The sequence below is a fragment of the Trematomus bernacchii genome, unplaced genomic scaffold (genome assembly GCF_902827165.1).
Source record: "Trematomus bernacchii unplaced genomic scaffold, fTreBer1.1, whole genome shotgun sequence".
Taxonomy (NCBI): domain Eukaryota; kingdom Metazoa; phylum Chordata; class Actinopteri; order Perciformes; family Nototheniidae; genus Trematomus; species Trematomus bernacchii.
In genome coordinates, this window is record NW_022987735.1 from 854,470 (window position 1) to 881,256 (window position 26,787).

Genomic DNA, 26,787 nt, shown 5'->3' on the forward strand with positions numbered 1-26,787 from the left:
TTCAGACACAAAGCTGAAGATGTCCTGGACGTATGCAACCCTGCTGGCCCTCGTCGCTGTGCTTGTGGCACTTTCCTGTGAGTCTGATGCAGGAGAATCAATGTGATGAAATCTGTTTGTATTTTTCATGCAGGGGTAAGAATGTGAGTCTAGATTCTCTGTGTTTTAATCATTGTAACCCTTTATGTGTTTCCCTCTGCCCCAGTGTCTCCAGAGGCCGACTCTGCAGCTGTGCCCAGCAGCAAAGGCAGCGTTAAAGAGCCACAAGGTGAGGCGCTGCACCTCTTCTTCATCCCCTCTCTTTATCTCTTTGTGTTGTGAGCTGAACCCCCTCCTGCTCCCCACCGCAGGTTCAATGAAGAAGATCTTCATGAAGGAGGCAGATGCAGCAACCTTCTTCAGAACACGCAGCAGACGAGCCTCAAAGTCTCAGGATGAGATTAATGGTGAGTTCACAGTTTGGACAGAGGTCTGGTCAGCCGACCAGGTGTGTGTTTGTTGTTGTGTGTTTGTGGTAATTGATGGAATCCGTGACTCCTTATACAAGAACTTCTTGCAGCAGAGGTTTACTTACACTCAATTCCTTACTGTTATGCCACAATGGAAGTCATATCGTTGAATCCAAATTGGTGATGAGATTACAAACATGTGTCTATAAGTTATTTCTGAACATTTTCAGCATTCAATGTTCTTTTTTAAGTTAATTGAATCTAAGTTAATTGATGTGAATTAAATATTTTTGCCAGTAAAAGAAAATCATCTTGCACAAAAGTGCCTTGAAAAAGTATAGACCTCAACAAAAACATCACAAACCATAAAGCACATAACTAGTAAAAAAAAAAAAAAAACGAACATGCTCGACAACGACGAAACAAAGCATTGATCATATTAACGACGTAAAAAAGTCCAAGCTCTAAATACTTTGTGAAATAAAGCGATAATGTCTCTTTATCCCCATCCTGACCATAAACAGGCACTGTATTGTAATAATCCCATTAACTTTGTACAGTACAATCACAATGACATATGTCCTCTTGTTTTAGGTAAATGTAGTGATGGGGGAAATTACTCTCGAACAGTTTTTCTTGTTCAGTTTAATTGACAGGGAGTGGACATTTTAATGACAGCCTGGATGTTTTTATGGCAGCCAGCAGCTGTTAACTTCTCTGCTGTCTGCAGCAGGAGCCACAGGGCAGCATGGAGCTCTAACACACACACACACACACACACACACACACACACACACACACACACACACACACACACACACACACACACACACACACACACACACACACACACACACACACACACACACACACACACACACACACACACACACACACACCCTCACCTCCAGCGTAAATCAGTCAATATTCTCCTTACAAGTGTTGTGAAAATTCACATACTGTACCATGTTTGACATCCTCGAGTGATTTAAGGCCGCTGTTATGTACCGTTCTGCCAACAGGAAGGTGAGAGCACACACTGAGGCTGCTGCTCTCAATGTGAAGTTGTGTAACATGCTGTGGGTCTGTGTGTGTACCAGCAACAAAAAGACACTTTGTGCAGTTAAAAGCGGGGATAAAGTGAACACAAAGCAGTAAACACGCCGTGGAGACTGAGATGGAGTGAGTGGGTGAGCGGCTGTGAGTTGAATGAGGAATGTGCCGACACACAGGCAGAAAGGCTTCAGAGAAAAAACACAGGTTCAAAAGTAACACAAACAAATTGCGCTCACTTTGAATAGCCTCTCCTGCTGCACTATGGCATAAAAGCACATCTTCTTGCTTGCAGTCAGATAAATGTTCTAATAAAGATATTTGATTAATGTTTTACGTGTTGCAGATAGTGGATAAAGTAGGTTTTAAGCAAAGTGGAAACATCAAAACAGAGACATCAGACTCTCAACGAATGCTGCGGTTTGACATTTGTGGGAGTAGGTGAGTCAGAAGAAGCAGGTCTGCTCTGCAATGTCTGAAAGAGAAAAACAAATCAATAATAGCAGGTACTGTAGTTGCCATCAAATATTTTCATCTTCAAATCTTTAATAATATGCACTTAATTTGTTAAAATATTAAACTCTGTAATATATAACTAAGTAACTTCACTTCCCAGCATTAGTTCCAGTCAGTAGTGGAGGAAGTACCCAGATTTGATACCTTAGTGAAAGTAGCAATACTTAAAGGGGCCCTGTTATTCTTTCTGGGGTTTTGCAAAAAGTGAGAATGTTCCTTGGGCGTAATGGCCAATTTTAAAATCACTTATATGAAATTACTGGATTAAGATTATCGATGCATTAATCATAGCTGGTAAAAGTGGAGCTAATAAAACTGCTTTGTATACTGCTAATGGATGTTTTGACCCCAAGATTATATATAAATATTTATTTGTTGATTTATATTTTGCATAAATTAGTCATCTGAATTTGTAAAGTAACTAAAGCTCGTCATAAATCGTCTTTATTTATATAGCACTTTTGATACACAAAAGGTAACACCAAGTGTTTAACAAGCCTTTAACAAAAAACTTAAATAAAAACAATACAACCCCATAAACAGTACATGTAGCGCAGTAAAAAGTACAATATTGGCTTATGAAATGTAATGGAGTAGTAGTATGACGTAACTAAAATACTCAGGTAAAGTACAAGTACCTGAGAATTGTACTTCAGTACAATACTTCGGCAGTGGCTCAGTCAGTAGGGGCTTGGACTGGGAGCTGTAGGGTCGCTGGTTCAAGTCCCCGACCAGACTTAAAGTAAGGAGTGTGGACTGCTACTTGGCGAGGTCCTACTTCACCTCCTGCCCTGCCGTGGTGCCCTTGAGCAAGGCACCAGATGACCCCCCCACTCCCATTGCTCCCCGGGCGCTGTAAAATAGCTGCCTACTGCTCCTAGCACCTGGTACTAGGATGGGTTAAATGCAGAGGCTGTGTGCTCTGCATGTGTGACCATTAAAGAGGGTTTCATCCCTCCCAATTCTTCATACTTAGTAAATGTACTTCCCTACATTCCACCCGTGCTTCCTGCTCTCACTGCATGCACAGGCTTGGCTGGGAATCCTGTTAAAAGGTCAAAGGTTGTGACCTGATTTTTGAAAGGTCAGCACGACTATCCCAGCCCTCTCTTATCTCAGCTAACGGCTCTCTCTAATGTCACTGCTGTCAGTGTGCGAGCTTCACTGAAACTGAAATGACAGACGAGGACTTTAATGTTCTCAGAGGTCACATGCAGGTCGCCTCTCTGCATCCATTATTAGTAACAACTCTGCAACCGGATCCAAAATGGAAACCATCCCTACTAAAGAGACTGTAATGTTGTGACAAACTCAGACTGCTAAAATCTTTTTATAGCTTCTGCTGAACCACCGACTTCAATGTAGGCCGACATATTGTATATGCTTGTAAACAGGCTTGGGGAGTAATGGATTACATGTAACGGGATTACATAATCAGGATACCAAAAAAGGTAACTGTATTCCCTTACAGTTACATTAATGAATCATCAATCAATCAATGTTTATTTATATAGCCCAATATCACAAATGTTACATTTGTCTCAGTGGACTTCACAGTTTGTACAGAATATCAGTATGACAATACGACACCCTCTGTCCTTAGACCCTCACATCGTACAAGGAACAACTTCCAGAGAAAACCCCACAGTTTAAAGGGGAAAATGGGAGAAACCTCAGGGAGAGCAACAGAGGTTGCAGGTCTCCCTTGAAAAAGAGGTCAATGATCTCAATGGGATACAACCTGAATAAATTTAAAAAAAAAAAAAAAAAAAGGAGGAGGGATCCCTCTCCCAGGACGGACAGATAGATGCTGTGTGTAAATCGAAGAGATAATACATTTTACAGCGTAGGTAGACCAAATGTTTGGAAATGCATGTGTCTATAATAAGAAGATGAATCCACGAGGATGTCAACAATCCTGTGGGAGCCATCAGGGAAGTAGTATGATGAGAGTCAGGAAGGACCGCAGTGATAGGTTCAGCCACAACTCGAAGTCCAGGACTCAGATCCAGGATCCAGGACTCAGATCCAGGACTCAGGATGCAGGATCCAGGACTCAGGATCCAGGACTCCGGATCCAGGACTCAGGATGCAGGATCCAGGACACATGATTCAGGATCCAGGACACAGGACCGCAGCAACAGGATCAGCCACGACTCAGGATCCCGGCGTAGATAGACACCAAAAATAAATTTGGGGGAAGCTGGGTTATTCGGAACATGAGAGTACACAGGTACAGACAGACAGAAGGAAGAAGTAAGGTGTCCCCCGACAGTCTAAGCCTATAGCAGCTAAACTAACGTGTCTACGTACATGAAAGCAGTACATGCACTCCCTTAGGATAGCTTGAGGGAAAAGGGTAGCAAGTAACAAGTAAGGAACAGAGGTGGAGAGGCACAACGTGTCTACGTACATGCACTCCCTTAGGATAGGGTGAGGGAAAAGAGTAGGAACTAAGATGTATGCGCCACATCTATACCATGAGCGCATTGCTCCTAGAAAGTTTTTCTGGCACTGACACCAATCAACAGTTGTGTGTCGACTCGGCAGGGATCAAGGCACGTATATGCCTCTCCCTGCTTCCACCGTCTACACACACAACCAATTTACATCTATACCATGAGCGCATTGCTCCTAAAAAGTGTTTCTGGCACTGAAACCAATCAACAGTTGTGCTTCGACTCGGCAGGGATAAAAAAAAAAAAACATTAAAAAAAGACGTAATGAGAATAAGATCTCTGAGCAGAGGACACATTTCTGATACTCAACATCTTGGTTTCTTCTTTACTAAGTTTACATTGTTATCTTGTCTTAAATACACTTAATTAAAAAAAGCACCTTATTTATCTCTGAGATGTAGAGGAGTAAAGGTATAAACGATGCCAATATTGAACTTAAGTACTTGAGAAAATGTATATATTCCACCACTGCTTTCCCCACACATGTATTTGTAGATCTAAGGGTGAGACATTACTCATTATTTTCTTCCGTCACCAGAGGGTCGAGGGTTGTTTGTTTTTCAGCGTTGGCCTTGGCAACACGCAGCTTTCTGTGAATCACAGCAAATACCAGCTTTAAGAAGTTCACAAAAAGCAGCTTTTGTTCAGACTTGATGATTCACCTCCATGGTCGTCCTTATTTGAAAGTGTAGTTTTGTGATGTTCAACAGTCATTGTGTGAATGTGTGTGTGTGCGTGCGTGCGTGCGTGCGTGCGTGCGTGCGTGCGTGCGGGTCCATACTTAATTTTCTTTTCTTTTTTTTCTTCTAAAATACAATGTTTTCTTTTATCAATATGCTAAATGTTTTAAATGATAAAAGTTACTTATCAAGCCATACAAGGCAACGCTGCTAATATTGATAATGATTAGTCAAAAGTAGTTAAAAAACAACTATTGTTCTTTGTAATTCAAAGAAAATGTGAAGAATTTAAATAATTAGTAAATAAACTAATCCTCCTTCTTTGTTAGTTGTTATGACAATAAGCTACTGTATCACAGATGTTTATGATTGTTACACTATTTAATTCCTCCTCCTCTGCGCTCCAGCTGAGCAGAGGCAGATTCTAGCTGCAGATGAACGCATGAGAGAGTTTAACGAGGAGAAGAGGACCCGGCACGAGAACTTCGCTGAAGAGGAGGATGATGGTAGGTCTGAAGAGGCTGAGAGGCGAGAGTTCATTCACTCCAGCAGCTCATCCACTAACTAACATCCTACATATCTTCCCAGAACAAAACGAGAAGAGCCGAGAGAGCACGGAGCAGTGGAGGGAGTTTCACTACGACGGGATGCATCCTCCTCAGGAGTACAACCGCCAGTCCATCTGAGGCCCAGGGCTGAAGAGAGGAGAGATGTGAGCTTTTAGAGAAACAACTTTAAAAACACAATGAGGCTTTTCTCATCTGACACTGACGGTTGAGAAAACAGCTTGTTGTTTTCACCCTTTTGTTGTTGATGCTAGCTTTACATCCTCATTGTTTAGTATTCCCACAGACTCTCATAAGGTGTGTAAAAGTAATAATAACGCAAATAATTATTGCATTGTTTTTTGTCTTTTCTTTTCAACTTTTTAATTAAAAAGCAAATATGTAGGTATTGAAGTACTTTTCTCATTTCCACAAACTGGCCGTACACATTTAACGAAGGAGACACGGTACAGAAATAACCATTAAACTGAGTTAATGCATAAAGAGAGAATGTATTATGTTTTATATTGAATGGGCTGTGGATGAACTAAAGATTATTTTCATTTTTAAAGAAAAGTCATAAAGTATTAAACTGATAAAATAATGTTAAGTATGTTTAAATAATGGAGGGCCTGGGTTAATAGATGTGCAATGATTTCATGCTACATTACCAGAAGATGAATGCGTGTGAATAAACTGTATTTACTCATATATATTGTACTAACCATATACTGCAATTACTCTATATATAATCCATTGTGCTGACAGTTCTTCTTTTAACGTAGTAGTTTTGATGTATTGATCTATAATCTTACTGTAAGAAATATGTACAAACTCTAACTAACTCACTAACCTGATATTTACTCTCAAAGAATCAACAACCCATGCAGAACAGTCTCTTTTTTAATACATGAATCTACAACTCTAAAAGCACATTTCTGCAACAATACGTAATACATGCAAACCGAAGGGCTCTCAATGCTTCATAACTTTTGCTTTCTGTTGATGTTTTTCTTTTCTTTTTGGAGAACAAATATATAGGGAAGACAAAAAATAAAACACTCAAGACCAAAGCTAACTGTTTGTTGAGATTTTGTATTTACAGTAAGTAGAAGTCAATATTCACCACAACATTTTGAGATAATTTAATATGGCAAAGCCCTGGATATTGGGCATATTCTGGTGGAGTGTTGTTTTTACATCGTTCATGTTGTATGATTTAAAAATTAAATAGATACAAAGACAGATCCCGTCTCCTTTCCGTGTGAAAGTCTCCAGAGAGCGACGGGAGAAAGAAGGAAGGAGAAAGAGTGTTTCTGCTAAATTCAACAGGCTGGTATGAAAGCACAGTGATTAAACACAGAGAGAAGGAGATGTTCTCAGACCAGCCTCCTCTTGAGCGCAAGCAGGTAGCAATATATTACGCCTACTGATCTGTACACTACTAGACGATTAGACGATTAGACGGTTCTGCGAAGAGATACGTTTGCATTCATTTGTCATTTTTGCACTGATAAACACTTTCTTTGAATCCAAATATACTTTCTTAAAGGGGAAAACAATCCATTCAGTTACATTATACTGTCAATAATTATGGATTTAAAAGAAATATAAAACATCTGTCATACTCTCCCAATGGCACATTAGAATAATATGCAGTATGTGGAGGTTTTTACTTTTCAACGTCCTCATCTGCAGTGAGAGGGTTTGGTTGGCTTAATGTCGAGCACATCCCTGAGAGCTGGTCACACAGAAACAACACGAGGTCGCCCTCCTGTGGTCGAGGAGGACTTCACAGTCAAAACATGAGTTCCTCAACTTAAACAGAAACTATAAACTAACAACTATATTAGATACTGTGTTTTTTATCATTCAATTCAATAGCTTTTCAGTCCAGTCTAATACCACGGTACTTACAAAAAAGTCAGAATATGGTGTAAGAAAATAAATAATCCAATACATTAGTGCAATGCACCGGCCCTCTCAGCGATCACAGCCGTGATTGAAGCACGCCGTCCTGTCCAAACACTTTAAAGCAAAGATATAGCACACACACTGTCACACTGTTTGGAGCCATTGTAGCAAATACCACCACACATTAACCAAAGCTGTCAAAACCACAAGAAAAAAGTTCAGAGTGCAGATGATGTCACGATTATTTACCACAGTTATATTTCACTTGCATAACATGACTCCACTCAACATTTCCACGCAGGATATTTACACAAGGCATACAGAGGAGCGTCCTTCTCTCAAGACGCTCGCAGTCAAAACTGATCGCAGCTTCAATAAAGAGTTCCCTTTAGTGTGGCACTTCCCCAGCTGCTTTTTCACCTGCCAGACAACCGTGATCCTGAACGCAGCTTCCTCAAAAACAACTTCTGGTGAGCATCTTCCCCTCTGTACCTCCAGGTCTGTATGACAGAGGGAAGGGGAGCAGCAGCGGTGTCGTGCTGAGCCGTGGTAAATGGAGCCAACGCTCCTCAAATTCCCCCCTGGTTGGCAGAATCAGATGGGAGGTTGCGGGATGAGCAAACTGGGCGAGGACATTGAGAGATGGTTGTTTCCCGTCTCAAAGCTCTGTGGTCTCCCAGCTCACCTCCCGCGGCACCTGGCGTCATTTAGTCCCAGTGTGGATGACCGTGACGGTGGAGGGTCGGGGTCGAGAGGCCTCGGCCACCGCGGAGGGCTCCTCTCGGACAGGGGAGGGGGCTTCAGAGTCCTGATTGTACACTGTAACTGTGGAGGGCAGAGGTGCTATCGGAGGACCTGTGGGAGAAAATATAGTTTCAGTAAAGTGTTGCAAGTCATTAACTAAGTTTTGTTTGACAGGCAGGGAAAATAAAGGTTAAAGGATAGGTCTGGAAATGTCCTATGATTTGATTATTACATATGAAGTCAGTATGCTGCTTGTCATGTACCAATATCTTCGGAAACACCCTCACACCACACATTTCTGATCCTGGATTACATTTAGTCATTGGGCAGCTGTATGGAGTTAAAGAAAGCTATTTGTGTAGCTTTTTAAAAGTCTTCGTGGAGAGACAGTCTCAGAGTCTGTGCTGCTATCCCCATATTTAAATGGTGAAGTGTCTTCTCTTCTTTCTGGCAGCAGGCCTATGAGTTCAGACGTTAAAAAAACATAAACACTTGATTTATCGTTTGAACTAGTTCTAATGAAGTGTAACTCGGCCTTAGCCATCTGTCAGGGAGGCATGTGGCGCAGTGGATAGAGCCTTGGTATGGGGATCAGATGGCCACAGGTTCAAACCCCACTGCAGTCAGCATGTCGTTGTGTCCCTGGGCAAGACACTTCACCCCAAATTGCTCCTGTGGGGATTGTCCACAGTATCGAGTATGTAAGTCGCTTTGGATAAAAGCGTCTAACAAGTAACATGTAATGTCAAGTAGCTACTTATTAAAGCTCTTTGACAGAGAAAAAATAAGTTTAATCAGGAATATTTCAGTTATTGATCTTGAAAACATTCCTCAGTAGAAGTAGTAGAGTCTAAAATACCCTGGAATCCCTAAAGTAAGTATCTATCTATCTATCTATCTATCTATCGTGAGCAATAAACAGAAATGTATTCTTCTTATAAATAAATCTTACGTTAAATCAAATGTCTCATGTCAAATACGTTTAGTCTGTTTAATTAAAAACTCATAAACAGTTTCCAATCTCCCAGTGTTGAGGTTAGCAGAGTGAACAGAGGCCAGCTGACAGCGGCTCTAAACTTGGACACGTTTGAGTCTACGGAGAAGCTGAAGTGTCACTCACAGTCCTTCAGGGACGGCGGGTCGCAGTCCACAGACTGGCTCTTGGCTGGAGCGCGGCTCTGCGGGTTGGAGTTGGCGTTGTGGATGCTGCTGCCGCCGAAGCTGGTGCCCAGCTGCAGGCGCCGCATGTGGCGGATCACAGCCGTCGCATTAAAGGCTTGCTGTGAAGAGAGGATGTAAACAGACATATGTAAACCAAGTACAGACAAATCCTTGGCTATTCACAAAGATAGAACATATTCTGTTTTTAGTAACATCTGATCTCGAGTGCTCACCCTCCATTTGCTTTTGGCAAAGTTTTTCCGCATCTGTCGACTGACTGACTCGTGTATGTTCTTGCAGAGAGCAGTGTCTCCAGCAATCCTGGAAATATAAGTCAAGTCCTTTAATATCATGTACATGTTTAGTTTAAATTAGCCTAAATCACCAACCTTTTACGTCAAACCAATAACATTAAAGCCAATAGATATGAATAGCATAACAAATGATCAGATTAAACATTTTCACATCGACAGCCTGGACCCAATACATTTGATCATAACCTAAAACTATTCAGTGTTATCAGATTTGAATCTTAAGATCACTCTCTAGGTATCCCCCTGCAGAAGGTGTAGAAAACTTTGGGAATAATGAAATACAAAAAGTCCTGCAAAATGAGATTGTATCTTCCATAATTCCAATTTTAAAAAGAGAAGATAAGTAGCTGACAGTCCACACACACAAACACAGCATTACCTAAATAGATTATTTTTGTATCAGTAATGCCTCTGGGATTCATCCTAATGTTGTTTTCCTATCTGCTCGGATCATTTATTTTCATTCTGCTAAAACATCTGTGATTGATGGGGGCGATATTTGCATCACTTTCTGTCACATTTATCATAATATCTCTGCATGAGACCTAGTCAATGAAAGCCATTTCTCTCGGTTATGACACCTGTTACCGGTGTCACAAACCTCATTTTTTCCAGAGAGGCCACCTGCCCAGCACCATTAACAGCTAACAGAACTTTCCGTATGAGCCACTCAGCCGGAGACAGCAGCCCACGCTCGCTCGCTCTCTCTCGTTAGCTGCAGCTCAGGCCTGGGAAGACATCCTAATTGTTCATTAAAGCGTCCACATTCTTCAAGGATCCTTCAGGACGCCAGCTACTAATTGGCGGCCATTTATTCAGCAGATTTTCTCTCCGGCGGCTGGCGGTGCCGAGCAGAGGTGGGTTCCCGGCTCGCAGCCATGGCGACAGATGACAGAGGGAGGACATGCTCTCCATGACAAATGCGTAAGCCTGGCAATCTGCGTCATACTGCTGTTTGATCGCACCAAAATGTGCATGTGGCTCCCAGTGATGGTCTGGTTTTGGGCGCAGGGTGCCGGGGGTTTGTCTCTCACCATGGATGCTCCAGAGCCTGGTCACAGACGAACCTCTTCTCCGGGTCCTTCTCCATCAGGGAGCTGATGAAGTCTTTGGCTAAGGAGCGACATGACGGGGTCAAAAACATGTAGAGCTGAAAACATGTTGTATACTCTGTAACAGCTAAGGGACGTTTTTTCCAACTTCTGAACATAACAATGCATTTTAGTAGTGATTTTAGGATAAAAGAGATGAAACACATACTTAATATCAGTTTGTTTACTTAAGATTTTAAATAGGAACCAGCACATGTTACAGACATAATGCTAACTGTTATTCAACTTAAGAAATTATTAATTAACTTTTGTAAACAATATTCCCTATATTTCTTGAAGCTGAATACATACAACGTACACCTATTTAAACTTTTAAAAGAAATATAAATAATTAAATCTTATTAAACACACACACTATGTTACAAACTATTGATACACACGGTGCTAAGTCGAAGTACTATTTGTCAGTTGCTACAGAAAACCTAAATAATCCTAGGAAATGTTGGAAAGCCATAAAATCGATATCCACCGGTAAGATCCGAAATGAGCTACCTCCGTGCATTACCACAACATCTGGCTCTATATCGGACAGGGCCACCATGTTAAATTGTTTTAATGAGCATTTTGTGTCCTGCGGTTCTATGTTTGATTCTGTGACTAACTCTGCTTCTGTGAACACCACAGTCTGTGACTCTGAACAATGTGGTCTGGAAAACCCTTTCAGTTGTACTCCTTTTACTGTAAATGTTGTTCATGAAGCATTATCTAAGTTAGATCCTAAGAAACCGGCTGGCCCGGACAACGTAGAACCTTTCTTTTTAAAGATAGCTGCAGATGTTATTGCTCCACCTCTTACTTCTCTTTTTAACCTCTCCCTCAGCACAAATACAATTCCAAAAGTATGGAAGTCAGCGTATGTCCTGCCACTACTAAAAGGAGGGGAGGCAACTGTTTTAAATAACTATAGGCCAATCTCGAAATTGTCAGTTCTGGCTAAGGTTCTTGAACGCCTAGTGAGTGAACAGGTAAAGGAGTTTCTATGTAACAATGATATCCTGTCTAAACATCAGTCAGGCTTCAGAAAGCAACATAGCACCATCACTGCCACAATGAAAGTGGTGAATGACATTACAAGTATTTTAGATAAAAAGCAGAGTTGTGCAGCCCTATTTATTGACCTTTCCAAAGCGTTTGATACCGTCGATCATCGCATCTTAAAGCAGAGGCTACTCAGTATTGGCTTATCCAGCCATGCAGTGGGGTGGTTTGTGAACTACCTCTCTGAAAGGTCCCAATGTGTTCACTTTGATGGGCTGTCTTCTGAGTGGTTGAACATTGCTAATGGTGTTCCTCAAGGTTCTGTTTTAGGTCCACTTTTATTCTCCATCTACATCAATAGTTTAGGTGAAAATGTGGATGAAGCTACTTTGCATTTTTATGCGGATGATACCGTGATGTACTGTGCAGGTTCCTCCATTAAGGAGGCGGTTGTTAAATTACAGGCTGTTTTTAACATTATTCAGACTCAGCTCTCTGAACTAAAGCTTCTTTTAAATGTTGAGAAAACCAAGGTAATGCTCTTTTCTAAAGCTAAAAAGACTCCAGAGACTGCTTTGGATATTGTGACTATGCAAGGACAAGTACTCCAAGTGGTTAGCTGTTATAAATACCTTGGTACCACTAACCACTAATCTGCTTAAAAAGCTGAGGGTTAGACTAGGTTTCTTTTTCAGAAACAAGTCCTGTTTCTCTTTTGAAGCCAGAAAAAGGCTAGTCACTGTGACCTTTTTACCTGTGCTAGACTATGGTGATTTGATCTACATGAATGCACCTGCCCATTGCCTGGAAAGGTTAGATGCCGCCTATCACAGTGCTCTGAGATTTGTTACTAACTGTAAAGCACTTACTCATCACTGTACCCTGTATGCCAAGGCAGGTCTGCCTTCACTTACTGGTCGGAGGCTCAGTCATTGGTACATATTCATATATAAAGCCATGCTGGGTAAACTACCTTCTTATATATGCTCCTTGATCTCACGGAGAGTGGCAAGTAGCTATTGCCTGAGATCACAGGATGTGTTCTTATTACATGTGCCAAGTGCTAGGACTGTTTTAGGTACTAAAGCTTTTATGTGCGCTGCTCCTCTAGCTTGGAACACTATGCAAAAAACATTGAAACGGAGCATTTTGATTCCCTTGCATACTTTTAAAGCACGGCTGGATGAAATGTTATTGGATACCTGTCAATGTAAATAGGTTGCTAATGTATACCCCTGTAATTATGTTGTGATGTCCTTTTGTTTTCATGTGTAACTAATGTACCGCAGGTCTCCCTTGAAAAAGAGATCGTTGATCTCAATGGGATTTTTTAACCTGGTTAAATAAAGGCTACAAACAAACAATGATAGGGATTAGATAAATTATTAAAATGTGTGTCAAGACCAAAATTGGATGACATCTGTTCCTTTATTGAGAAATATACAAAAAGGATGGGACCTGACAAATAAAATGTTACTTCTAAAAATGTAAAAACACAGTGTATGCACAGAGAGAGAGAGAGACACGTGGCATCTCACCAGAGTCGGATATGTCATCCCAGTACGGAGCGTCAAACTCGTAGTCTGCTTTGAGAATCTGCTCAAAGAGCTTCGAATCGTTCTCGTCGTAGAAAGGAGGATAACCACACAGCCTGGGAGAAAGAAGATGGAGGATTACACAACAACAGTCTGCGTGAGTGCCGTCATCAAGCTGATGTTAGAAACTTTAACCCAATTCTAAAAAGGATTAGCTGTGGCCTAATCGCATTCACTGGCATTTTGCTTTTTCATTTGGCATCCAACAGGAGACGGTTCAGGGAGGTCACAGAGAGCGAAGCTAGGGACAAAAGCAGCCCATTATTATATGATGGGGGGAAATAATGCCAAATCTACTAAGTAAATTCCTTTCGTATATTTAAATTGTGATCAATATTGTTAATTAGTCTACATTATTCCATAACAACCACCTGGCGGAAGCTGATTACAGAAACACTGCATCAATTAACATATCCTCACACCTATTGAATGGTTAACGACATCAGGGATTTTCTCTTTGCTAACGAACAACACCATTTAATTCATTTAACAGCTTCAACCAAAACACTTTCCACTGAAAGCTTTACAGTCTCTTTAAAATAGTAGCCAGAGCAAATGGTGTATCTATTAGAATCTGGATTTATTCAGGTTTAATGGTTTCAGCCTCTTTTGGGTAGTCTTAAAGTTAACACGTTTTTGGGATGGGACCTTTTATGTTATATTTATTGGTGTGTTTAGTATTTCCATTTAGCTGCTATGTTCCTCTTTTAATGACTTTGTCAAAAATTCAATCACTTCACCACAGACTAAAATATGTAAACTATCAGATGAAATGTTTCTGCAGACTTTTGAGAAACCCAGAGGATGGATCCCAATGAATATGGAGATTGTTTGACTTTTGATTTAGCGCCAGCATGAGATTCGTGATTCTGTTTTGTAGTGAAATATCTCATACACATAGGGCTGTTTTCTTCTAAATGAATACATAGACGACTAAAATATATGAATCTATTTGATGAGAACAATTAATCGACGGGGCTGTAAACATATTCTCTACAAAGAACAATGCTAAAACTATATAACAGCATGATTGTGAGCATGCTAGCATGCTAACATGAGGATTTCACAGAGACAGCATTTCTGAAGACTCTTGTTTTTTTTATTCTAATCGTGTTATGGATTTTATGTTCTCTGACATTGTTTTTTAAATGTAACCTAAGAAATGAATAAAACATAGCGAAAGATATATAAAAGCATGATTGTGTCCATGCTAACGTGAGAATTGTGCCTATGTAGCCTATGTAGCCTATGTAGCATTGTCTGTAGGTTTAACTTTGCCCCCTATCTTGGTATGGACACATTGTATAAAGAGGGTTTTAATCTCAATGATTTTGCCGCTTGTTTTTCATGGGCTTCCCTATGTAAATAAATGTTAACAAATACATGAAAATAAAGCTAGGAAACACACAATTCAGTTCAGTTAATAATCATCTATTTAAACATGAGCACTTACAGAATATAAGCGATGACCCCAATGGACCAGCAGTCCACTGCTTTACTGTACGGCTTCTGAGCTAAAACTTCAGGAGCTGCGACAAGAAAATATTTCAAAAGATGATCAGATATTCAGACATCTAGTGAAACAATGCAGACAGTTTTTTGAACATTCATCATGACAGAGGCAGGAGAAGAATGTAAATGTTTGTTGTTTTCCTGCAGCAGATGGCTAAGGTCAACCTGTGGCTACTGCCTGATCAGATTAAATCACGCTTAGCCGTCTGGTGGATCTAATTATCTCTGGGAAGTTTCCAGAGATCAGAGGGCGTCCTCACCCACGTATCCTGGAGTCCCGCAGGCCGTGGCCATCACGTCACCTGTTCCCTCCATCTTCGACAGGCCGAAGTCACTGATCATGATCTTTGACTCATCGTGGGGGCTGAAGTACAGCAAGTTCTCCGGCTGCAAATAAACAGGAAAGAGTTTTAAGAAATGTGTCTGTGAAAACAATCATACATGAGTGGATGGACTTAGTTTATCAAGCAATTTATCAATAGAAAACAAATTGCTCAGAGGCTAACCCATGAGTCAACTATATGTATTGATTTTAAACAGCATAAATACCATTTAAAATATAGTTTTATTTTTCCTACAATGGCAGAACCATTATGGGTTGTTGATATAATGTAAACATCTATGGAAGGTATATATTTAGTTGTTTATTTAAGATAGCCGTCCTCAAGATTTTTATGCTGCTGCAACACAAACATTTCCCAAATTGGGATCAATAAAGTTCTATTTTATTTTAGCTTTAAACTTTATATTCCAAGTGTGTTTTGAGAGAGGATTGGACATATGTATTGTACTTGAAATGCATTTGGCTGATGTTTTTTTTCTCCAATTTGACTTACAATAAGTACAATCAACTTTAAGGATACAAATTCAAAAAAGCAAGAATCCTGCAAGCACATTAGTTTCTAAACAGCCAAATCATTTTAGTATATTCCATAGATTTTAATGGCCAAGGAGAATTTGAATATACCCCTTTAGTTTATCTGTGGTCTTTAGAAGAATACCAAATACAAAGTAGTTGAGAATATATTGTGTGTGTTCATGGGACCTCATGCACAGACTGTGCATGACTGTATGGATTAATTTCAGTCATCCAGGCAGTACCATATCATGAAATATGAAACTAAATCCCCCGGATTTATCATTTAAGAAGCGGGGGAGTTTTACGGCTCAACCAAGAGGCTTCATCACTTTCAGCGAGAAGGAAAATCCCCGACATTTAACCTCCGTGGGTGATGCCTTGTGAAGCGCTCACGTAATATCATCCCTCAAAGGTTCAATTGAAGGGATTTCCCTCTCACTACGACTGAAGGGTCCTCCTCGATGAGTAGCAAAACATTTCCAGTTCCTGTAGTGGATTTCATGAGGAACTATGTTTAACTATAAATAAAAGACCCTGCTATACCTTCAAGTCTCTGTGCACGATGCCCATATTGTGCAGGTAGTTGACTGCATCCAAAACCTGTCGAATGAGGCGACTGGCGTCCATCTCTGTGTAGAAGCCTTTCTCTACGATGCGGTCGAACAGCTCGCCTCCAGACACCCTGTCAGCACAAGAGACAGGTTTATTTCACACAACATACTTTTAACTGGTATGACCATTGTAATATTATTATTTGAATAACAAATGATTGACTTCATCTTAAAGGCGTGAGTGTTTTGCCATGTGTAGCTGCCAGGTTAACCTACATATTACAACCCAATACATCTGCAGTAAAAATGATATGTTGATGCACATTTGGCTCTCTTTTCAGTCCCCTTTAAAATACAATGTATTCTTACTTCTTTACTTAACCCTTGATCCTGCACCAAAGTTTCCTGATTCAGCCTTAAACATTTAAGGTAACAGCCTCCTTGTTGGAATAAAACCAGTGAATTTTTTCTAACATTTAATTTCCCAAACCTGCATTTCTGGGGTAAATTGTTGGATTGCAGCACTTGAAATCTCATGAAAATTATAAGTGGGAAACCCAATGAGACAAATATAAAAAAAATGCCTTGTTCAGTTCATTACCAGAATTAAAATGGATGATTAAGCGTAATTGTCATTTAACTGCGGTTGTTGAAACGGTGTGTTTAAATCAGTCTGTGGTGATTATATACTTTATTTTTCCAAATGCACTTTCATCACGTGTCATCGTTACTTTTGTCCCTTTGTCACATTATGTAACTTTGAAGTGCTTGCAACGGATGTACCAGCAATTTCATCTAAACTACTTTAAAGCGCATTAACAAAAGGCTAAGACACAAGTGACTCATATTAAGTTGAGAAATCATTAGGAGAATATGCCTGTGGATACAAGGCCACATCACACACCTTTCAGAGGCACAATGAGGGCAGATAATGGCTGCCTGAATTGCTGGTACATTAGTCACAAACACTGTGAAATGATGTGGTGAGGGGAAAGGTCTCTGAAATCATGACGATATATGGCACACAGGAAAGCAGCCCAGAGGTTTTCACACATTAACTTTCACAAACACTGACCGAAAAGCATTTCACAAGATATTTGCAACACTTTAAAAACAACATACTGGCAATTTGTGAAAGCCTCGACAAAAGCTAATGCTTATGACATCCACTCTTATGTCAATTTCCAATATTACTGTTTATGTCCATGTTTTTATTTGAACATGTTCATATTTCCTTCATATAATCATTTGTTATGTCTGGCTACCTGGATAACAACCTTTTGCATCATGCATCAAATGATTTTACACCCAGATGGCTAGAGGAGCCTTTGAGGATCCTGGAAATACCTTCAGAGATGTTAAATGACCTTCTGAGTTATTTGCACAGATTATGGGTTTATTTTTTTTCAAAACAGGTGCTTAGCTCGGTGACTCGAATATAATGATAAAATAATCATACTGGACAGGAACGAAGGGGGCTTACAGCTCCACACAGACAGATATGAGAGTGGTATCAATCTTCTTATCTAACCCTCGGACAAACCTATTCCTCATATTATCTCACTCATCTTTACAGCCTCGCTGCATTCACTCAGACGTTCATCTGAGGTGGAAAATGGGTATGGGAAAAAAAGGGCCTTAGGTACATTACAGACACCTATTCCCAACAAAAAAAACCTAGACATTATTAACCCTGGAGACAAAGACCTAAACGGACGATGTGATGGGTTGTTGTACTTACAGCTGCATGATGAGGTACAGGTGGTTCGAACTCTCGTAGATATCCTCCAGCGCCACGATATTCTCATGCTTTATCCTGCAGAGGGAGGACAAAGAAATGCACATTGCTAGCTGTCAGCCTCTGTTCATTTCAGCACAGTCCATTAATGAGGTGCAATTAGACTTTTCTTTTGTTAAAATGATGCCCTGCCAACCGAAAACGAACATTTTGTTGCTATTCGTTCGCAGCACTTTGTCTGTAATTACACTTGGTGGGTTTGTGCACGTGTTGAAAACAAAGTGTAGCATTCACCCAGGGGAGAAAGCTTTTGTGTGTGATGGAGAGCAGGGGGGAGGGGAGGTGAGGTGAGGTGAGGCGAGGGGGGGGAGGAATTCTTAGAGGAGGCTACTCAATGACTCATGAAGCGGCAACCCCCGTCAGCAGGAGCACCTGAAGGAAATAATAATACAGGGGGGGATCAAGATGCTGGAAGTCTGTGTCCAGGCAACCAAACATACAAGGTTTTTATAAAACCTCTGTGAGGAAATATGCAGATGACAGAGCGTGTTCACAAGGGCAGGTGGCTGAAAAGGAAAAAGTGGGGGAGGAAAAGGAGGAGGAGGAGGAGGGGAGGCTGAAAGGACTAAACAACCTTCAACAACTTCCTTTTCAATACCAAGTCCAGAATGAAAATGAGGTGTGCAGTTTGTCAAACTGAGTCGTGTGAAAAGGATTGAAGAGAGGGATGAGAAATACAAACAGGGAGGAAGTCAAAGGATCGCAACTGTAACCAAGCAACTACACCCAACAACTGGCGTGCTCGTTTCAACAGTAGCTGCATCTCACTTCGGTTAAATGGATTCCTTGCGTCCCTCACTTGCGACTAGTCCCATGGAGAGACCACGAGAAGCAGGGAAATTCGTTTTAAGAGCAATGGGACGTTGTGTCCTCCGGAGCGTCACGTGAAGCGACGTCCATTTGTGATGACGCCGCACAGCTGATCGTCTGACAGCAGCCAGATCAGTGCATGCGCTGCATCGTCCAATCAGTGAGCGATACACAGTAAGGGGGCGGGGCGAGTGTCTGAGGATTTCACCGGAGGATGGTCTGGTAGTTCCTCGATTATCGCTCCTCCGTTATCCCTCCTCGATCCTCAATCCTCGGTCCTCCGGCAAAAATAAGGCCACTGGGACGGTACTCAAGATGGCGCAGACGAATCCAGTGATACAGAGCCCGAGGAGCAAGGAAATGAAAAATAAGAGAAGTGAGACGCACCCAGTGAGTGATAACCGAGCTCCTCTGAGGGATTACCCATCAGGCCCTGCAGGAGGATCGCCTGGTGTCAGTGCAATCCTATCATACAAGTTTACACTGTGAAGACCCAAAATGGTGGATATTTTATATTTTTCCGTTGCCTTTTTCAATATCAATAATCAGACAAGAGTATACAAATTCAAAACAGCAAGATCATTTGAGACAGAAATGACTGCACTCAACACTCAAAATTCCTGATTTAGCCTCAAAATGTAAGGTGACCCTGCATTAATGTCCAAAACCCTAAAATAACCACCTTGATATTGCTCCTTAAAACACTTCGCATTGTCTGAATACATTTGGTAAGTTATTGTTATAATATATTCACCTATTCTTTCCTCTTTTTTTGACTGTAAAGCACTTTAATGTGACATAAGTGGTACATTTTCAGTCTTCATTGCCTTTAATAATTGTATACCTTAAGACGAGAGAGGAAGAGAGAGACATGTCTCCTTCTCCTGCACTTAACCCTCAGTCCTGCACCATAATTCCCAGATTTAGCCTTCAAATTTAAAGGTGATTGGTGGTGAGTGCATTAATGTCCAAAACTCTTTAACGCTCCTTGTTTGAATCCAACTCAGTGACTTTTATCGATAAAACAATTTAGGTTAGTTATTGTTATAATATATATCCACTCATTCTTTCTTCTTCTTCTTTGACTGTAAAGCACCTGGAAATGTGACATAACTGGTCACATACCACTGGTACATTTTTGGGGAAGAGGGAGCAATGACTCCTCTGTATACTGGAGCTGCATATGCCTCCACCAGGTGAGCTTTGATAGATGGATTCGACAGGGAAGTCATTTAAGCCCGACAACAGTTGTGTTAAATAAAGTGATCGGCACCAGCCTCCTGGCTCTGAGTCATCACTCAGACACACACGAGCTTCCCTGAGGACGCCGCGAGGTGCTGACCCTTTTTGAAGTACTGTTCTTCTGCACACTCCCCCGTGGCTCACTCAGGCGGTACCTACTTCCTAAGAACGGCGATTTCGTTTTCGATGCTCGTCTCCTTCCCCTTCAGTGCTTTTTTCGGGATGCACTTGATTGCGACCATCTTTCCTGTGGCCTTCTCCCGAGCCATCACCACTTCAGAAAACGCACCGCTGCAAGAGAGACAGAGAAATACGTTAGCACTGCTGGAAGAAGTATTCAGATGCTTTACTTGAGTTAAAGTACCCAAACATGATTGTCAAAATACTTCATTATAAGTAAAAGTCCTATACAATTACTTAAGTAATAGGCACAACAATATTATCAGCTAAATGCACTTAAAGTATACAAAGAAAAAGTAATCATTGTGCAGAAAAATTGCCTTGATGTGTGTATTTAACTATATATGTGACATTTCTAGATAATATTGTTGCATCAAGTAGCCTCTGTTGTCGACAAACAAAGTTCTGATTGACTTTTTGTAAAATATTTAAATAGTTTGACTCTTTTTTTACTTAAAGTGTTAGTCCACTACATTTTTAAAAATGCATTTGTTTGAAAGTAGCTAAAGCTGTTAAATAAATGTGGTGGAGTATAACGTAGCATAAAATGGAAATACTCCTACGAAGTAAAGTACCTCAAAATGTTACTTAAAGGGGACCTATCATGCAAAATGCACTTTTGTACGTCTTTTATACATGAATATGTGTCCCCGGTGTTCCAGGGAACTCACCAAGTGTCAGAAAACACAACCCTCTCTATTTTCCTCCATACCCAAATCTCTAAAAAAAGGGGCTGCAACGGATCTGATAAAAACTGATCCAGATTTGAACACTGTCCTGACGTCAGGACAGTGGCGCTACGGCTATTGGGCCAACTCCACCAATCAGGAGGAGACAGCCACGGCCATTGCCGTTCGAAAGCGCTGGAGACGCTGTAGTACATATGCCAGGCCTGTAGATGGTGCTGTTCTCACAGAATCAACCCTTGCAAAAACAGAGCTAAAAAATGTCAAATTGAGCAAAATGAGGCATGGCTAAAATGCATGATCTGTTTGGTATTTTGAAAAAAAAAAAGTATAAATATGCCTTATATAGGTATGGTTCTACACTATATTATTATAATATAGCATGATAGGTCCACTTTAAGTACAGTACTGCTTTACTTCACTGCGTTAGTCCTGCTTTATATGCGGACTAGTCAATATTGACTCATCGTCAGTGAGTAGATAGACGGCACTCAAGCCAGAGTACACAAACAGCATATTGGGAATATTTACTGAGAACTGCCAGAGTCCCTGACTATGGCCGACAGCCGTCTGTTGGCTTAAGCTCGCTGCTCGTGTGCAGCCAAAAGCACGGCAAACACTTTTAAAACCTCTAAAAAACACCCATTTAGGACGGCAGATAGCGTGTGCTCCTCAGGACCATCTGTCTCCATACATGAGAGCCTTTACAAAACAAATACAGAATTAAGGGAATATTTGCTCAAGCAATCTGTATCTGTTGCTATGATACCAGATCCATTCCACCTTAATAAATCTCGCTGAGCCGGCAGCGTGATTGCTTTCCCCCCCCCCCCCTCATCCTTTTAGTTTCCATCTTCACAGGCGTTCCTCTCCTCAATGCACCTTTAGAAGAATGTGAGAATGTTTTTAAATAAGGACTGTTTGATTTTAACTCATGTTCAGTAGAGGAAAACAACAAATATGATCTAAAAAGACACAAATAAGATCCACTCATGAGCTCAGGGCTCTGATGAAGGCTTGTTCGCTGCAGCGCATCAGAAGAAATAAAATCGAAATCTGAGCCTGAGGCTATGACGTGAGATTCTCTGTGTTTTTATAGCTTCCGTCTTTCAATTCATAAATTCTTGATAAACTGCTAACCAAGCCGGGCAATACTTCATTATGTTATACTCAAATAAATAAAGCTCTGTGGTTTTACATTTTCTTATAATCCTTCTTTCCCCTCAGTGGTTTAAATGTATAAGTTTAAATATAAGGTTTTTTTTTTTTTTATCTTGACACAATACTCACTAAAATACCATTCAGCCACATATACGGAATCATTTTATAGAGTCCATTATTTACAATATTGCACATTTATTTCACATTATAGTCTTCGAATTAAGGTCCATTTATGCATAGTGTTTATATCATGTATTGAAGGATCCATTCTAGTGTTTGCTAGTATACATTTCAGTTTGATGGATTCTTCTAGCTAGCAGCCTCGTGTATTTAAAGGAAAAGGGGTATAATGTTACAAAGGAGCAATCCACTTCTAATCCAGCATCTCTTTAGTAATCTCCTGCCAAGATGAAAAAGGACAAAGCTGGGGATTTTTTTTTAAAGAAAGCCCTCGCTCTCTGACATAAAGGTGTAATTGCAGAAATAACATTGGATGAAAGCGACGTTGAGAAACACACCTTAAGTGACCTTTAAAAATCAAGACGGCCAACATCAAAAGGTCTGTTATGTTCTCAGAGTGTAATCAGTTTCTCCCACCGGGCTCTAACCTCAGCACCACTCACTGCATTAAATCCCAGGGAGGCCTTCAAATCCACGCTAATCCCTCACCACTCCAGCCTATCACGGGGGGGGAGGGTCAGCCAGAGCACATAAACACAGACTGCACACAAACACACTACCTGGACACAAAGCTGCCCCGGGTGTCATGGCGGGGGCTTTGAGCATACGCCCTTCTGACTTTGACCTGCTTCTTACATGATGTGGGACAATATGCAAATGGTGTAAGTGAGGAAGTTGGTGCTTTATTTGATGGCGTGTTACAGCGCTATCTTTCCCACCGCAGCTGTTGCCGTGAGGACAATGAGCATCATTTCCATTCAGCGCATGCAACCCATTTCCCCAGCTGTGTGGACATTAGCAGGAAAATAAAATCCTCCACTGTCAAACGCGTCTCTTGCAAGCTTTTTTTTTTTCAGAGCATGCTTTCTGCAGCAGGAGACACAGGCTGAAGAAAACCACAGGAAGCCCGTGAGCTCACTGAGACGGCGTTCAGAGAGCGTAGCACCGTGTCTTCCCCCCCTGCTCACCACATTAACAGGCAGCAACATCACTTCCTGTGAATGACAGAATCTCCCTCTGTCAATGCACTAAGCTTGAGAAATGAGCTGCAAGCGTTCAATCTATTTATTCCTAATTCACAGGAAAGAGAAGGTGCAATGTCTGTTGGAGACATATGGTGATTGCACTACCCACATGCTCCATTTGCACATACACACAAAGATACAGTAACACCTCCACACACAACCCAAGTGGTACAACCATTAGTTGGGCAGTTTCTCCTCTGTAAACTGGAGGTGTGTATGGCTTTACCAGGTGAGTAACTGGAGGTGGATAGATGGGATTCGACAGGGAAGTCATTTAAGCCCGACACCAGTTGTTAAATAAAGTGAGCCGCACCTGCCTCCTCAGTGTCAGTGTGTTGAAAATGTTCACACAAAATGCCAAACAATTTCTGAATCCAGCTTTTGAAAATGGGACAATTTGTTGATTATTTTGTCCTATATTGTAGTAAATTGGTTGGGAAAACTAGAAAATAAGAAGATGCCCCTTTGCCCGTTATACACTACTACTAAAATACTTAAATGGTGCAACTAAATAATGATTAGTTGCAACAACCTATGTGACAACCAGCACTTAATTAATCTCTGGGATAATCCAGCTGTTGGAGATGAGCGTTAAGTGATGAGAGCAATCCTCTATTTGAAGTGAACCCTTTATTGAAACTCATCTCAATCTATCCTGAGAGATAACTACGAGACGAAAATGTTGTTCTGCCCCAGCGGTACTGAGTCACTGGGATGAATAATAATATTAGAATTTTAAATTCTTCCTAGAGACACTGAGCCACCTCTTCACGGCTCTCGTGTGACAGTATGAGATGTGCGTGTGTGTGACAATCAAGGTTGACTAATGTGAAATGTGAATGTGGGCTGTGTGTGTGTGTGTGTGTGTGTGTGTGTGTGTGTGTGTGTGTGTGTGTGTGTGTGTGTGTGAAACTGATGCCGCAGATGCAAAGTGAAGCCGTGCATCTAACATCAGAAACTTTCCCGAGCTGTGACCTCAGCTGGTTGTCCTTTAAAGATCATGAAAATAAAGCATCACTGTTAATGTTAGAGGGTTTTTTTTCTTTTTCGTAATGGAGGGGGTCTCGACGTCTGGCTTATTAACAGTGGCTGTACTGTGTCACTGCTGAGTAATCACCCAGAGTCATCTTGTGTAAGATGCATTACAGCGAACCGTTACGCAACACATGGGATGGAAAAAGCACGCCTGATAATCCAGGTGGAGGGATCAGCAGAGTGACCTTCTGCGTTCGATGTCCAGCGAAGACATGACAGATGATATAATATAAGCAAGCAAGACTGACAGTGGATATTGCGGATCATTACTGATTCTTCTAAGCATAAGAATTGTACATGCATATAAAACAGATGTCATCAGACTCATGAACAATAAACATCCTGATAGCTAAGATCTAGGATGGCACAATATATAGTTATATAGAAAACTGCATTTTAAAGGGTCATTATAATTCATTTCATTGGTCCCTGTTGTGTTCAGTTCAATTGGTTCACTTAAGGCAGGGGTGTCAAACTCAAATACACAGTGGGCCAAAATAAAAAAAATGGGTACTAGTCGAGGGCCGGACTGGTTCAATGTTTATTGCAAAACTTATTGAAATGAACTTATTGCACATATTAAACCTGGAACTAACAAAGCTTAAATTATTGCCTATAAAAACAACATTAAATAATCAGTTGCATTCATTTCTCATGGCTCGATCTGCAGCTTTTCCGGAGTCATTTCTTACGATTACATTTTTCCACAGGCCAACAACAGCTTCAAAAAAACAATTTCCCTCAAAGGAAAAACCAAACATGCCCTGTTGTCGCAAGAAAAAAGGTGCAGAAGGAAACATCCATTGAAACTCAGTTTGCTGCTCTGTGATGCTAGTTCAAGCCAGATACTTGGCATCTCATCTTGGGTGCAAGTTCATCAATGATTGGGCTCAGGCTCTGAGCTGAGGAAATCCTCAGGATGGAGTGAAGGTGTGCGTGCAATATACCGGCGGGCCAGATCTAATAGTAATTAGAAATTATCCTGCGGGCCGAAATTAAATCCACCAAGAGCCTGATTTGGCCCCCGGGCCTTGAGTGTGACACATGGGACTTAAGGCTTAAGCAGTACTGTATATTTATCATGGTTATCGCCAGATTGCAGCTTTACTAGGATCTCTCAGAATTGTTAATAGAAGTTATATTGGCAGCAGATTTACAGTTACAACAAGCACTCCTTATTTTTAACAGCACCATCTGCTCAGCTCTGATATGCTACTCTGTCGACTCAGAGTTTTCCAAAATGCAGAGTCAGCTGGACAAACTACGGGAAAATAACAATGTTTCCAACCAACAGCACTATGTTTATTAACATACTGGACGATGTATATCTCTCTTTATAATAGTTTTTTGTGTGTGCTGTAAATCATCTTTTTAAGAAAGGGCAGTAGTTGAAGTTTAAAAAAACCAGTTAATAGGTATTTTTAATATTAGCGACAGAACTATGTAAATATGCTGTTGATAGTTTGGCTAATAATGGGTTTTAAGGCCAATTCAAAAGTTTAAAATACAAATTAAGGTGATGTCTTAAATTGTCTGGTTTTGTCAGTCTAAAATCCCACAAATGTTACATTTAAATTATATAAAACAGAGTAAACAGTTCCATTTTTTAAAGACTGAAAACTACATTTTTGGGTCATTTTTGCATAAAAGATTACTTTTAATCAATTATTAAAATAGTTGGCAAATGTGATTCTGTCGATCGACTTGCATTGATCGATTGATCATTGCAAATATACTTGAATATGAAAATAATTATTAGAATATTTTGTAACCCTTTGAAGTAATTGTAGGAGAGAGGAAGAAGCACAAGCTGCATAAAATGGTACGACTCAAGTAAAGTACAAACACCTCAAATCACCTCGAGTTACTTTCTATCGCTGCAGAGCTTATGTCATCAGATCAGTTTGGCTTCTCATCGCTGCCTGCCAGACTAACCACCACTAGTTTATGGGATGCCAGGTAGTAAACAGAACTGATCTGATGCTGCAAATTAAATAAAACTCCAATAATATGACTTGAATGAAATCCAGATGCTCTCACAGTCCAAACGACCCAAAACACACTGACTGCACCTGAGGCTGCTTTCTGGGAATCTGCAATTCAGACTGATGGTTAGTTTACAGCATGATAACGGGTAATGGGACTCATAAAACAACTCAAAAGGAAACACATCTATCGAGGGAAAATGTTTGGCAAAGAAACTGTCCGAGTGTGGTCGGAGAGAGGAT

At 40.7% G+C, this 26,787-nt stretch overlaps 2 protein-coding genes across 2 annotated transcripts in view; one reads left to right on the forward strand and one right to left on the reverse strand.

Moving 5' to 3' along the window:
* ucmab (upper zone of growth plate and cartilage matrix associated b) lies at positions 1-6,775 on the forward strand. The gene is made up of 5 exons (XM_034146018.1): positions 1-77; positions 206-268; positions 351-446; positions 5,565-5,663; positions 5,746-6,775. The coding sequence occupies exons 1-5, from the start codon at positions 20-22 to the stop codon at positions 5,841-5,843; spliced, it is 414 nt and encodes a 137-aa protein (XP_034001909.1). The 5' UTR covers positions 1-19; the 3' UTR covers positions 5,844-6,775.
* The window catches only part of LOC117494973 (calcium/calmodulin-dependent protein kinase type 1D-like), a 27,554-nt gene continuing 7,354 nt past the window's right edge, over positions 6,588-26,787 (reverse strand). Inside the window, exons 2-11 of the mRNA XM_034146017.1 lie at positions 20,452-20,583; positions 18,184-18,258; positions 16,435-16,573; positions 15,293-15,419; positions 14,974-15,049; positions 13,464-13,576; positions 10,870-10,948; positions 9,755-9,842; positions 9,481-9,640; positions 6,588-8,471 (exon numbers count right to left, since the gene is read on the reverse strand). Coding sequence (XP_034001908.1) covers positions 8,320-8,471; positions 9,481-9,640; positions 9,755-9,842; positions 10,870-10,948; positions 13,464-13,576; positions 14,974-15,049; positions 15,293-15,419; positions 16,435-16,573; positions 18,184-18,258; positions 20,452-20,583 — 1,141 coding nt within the window. The 3' untranslated portion in view covers positions 6,588-8,319. The remainder of the gene's footprint in view (positions 8,472-9,480; positions 9,641-9,754; positions 9,843-10,869; positions 10,949-13,463; positions 13,577-14,973; positions 15,050-15,292; positions 15,420-16,434; positions 16,574-18,183; positions 18,259-20,451; positions 20,584-26,787) is intronic.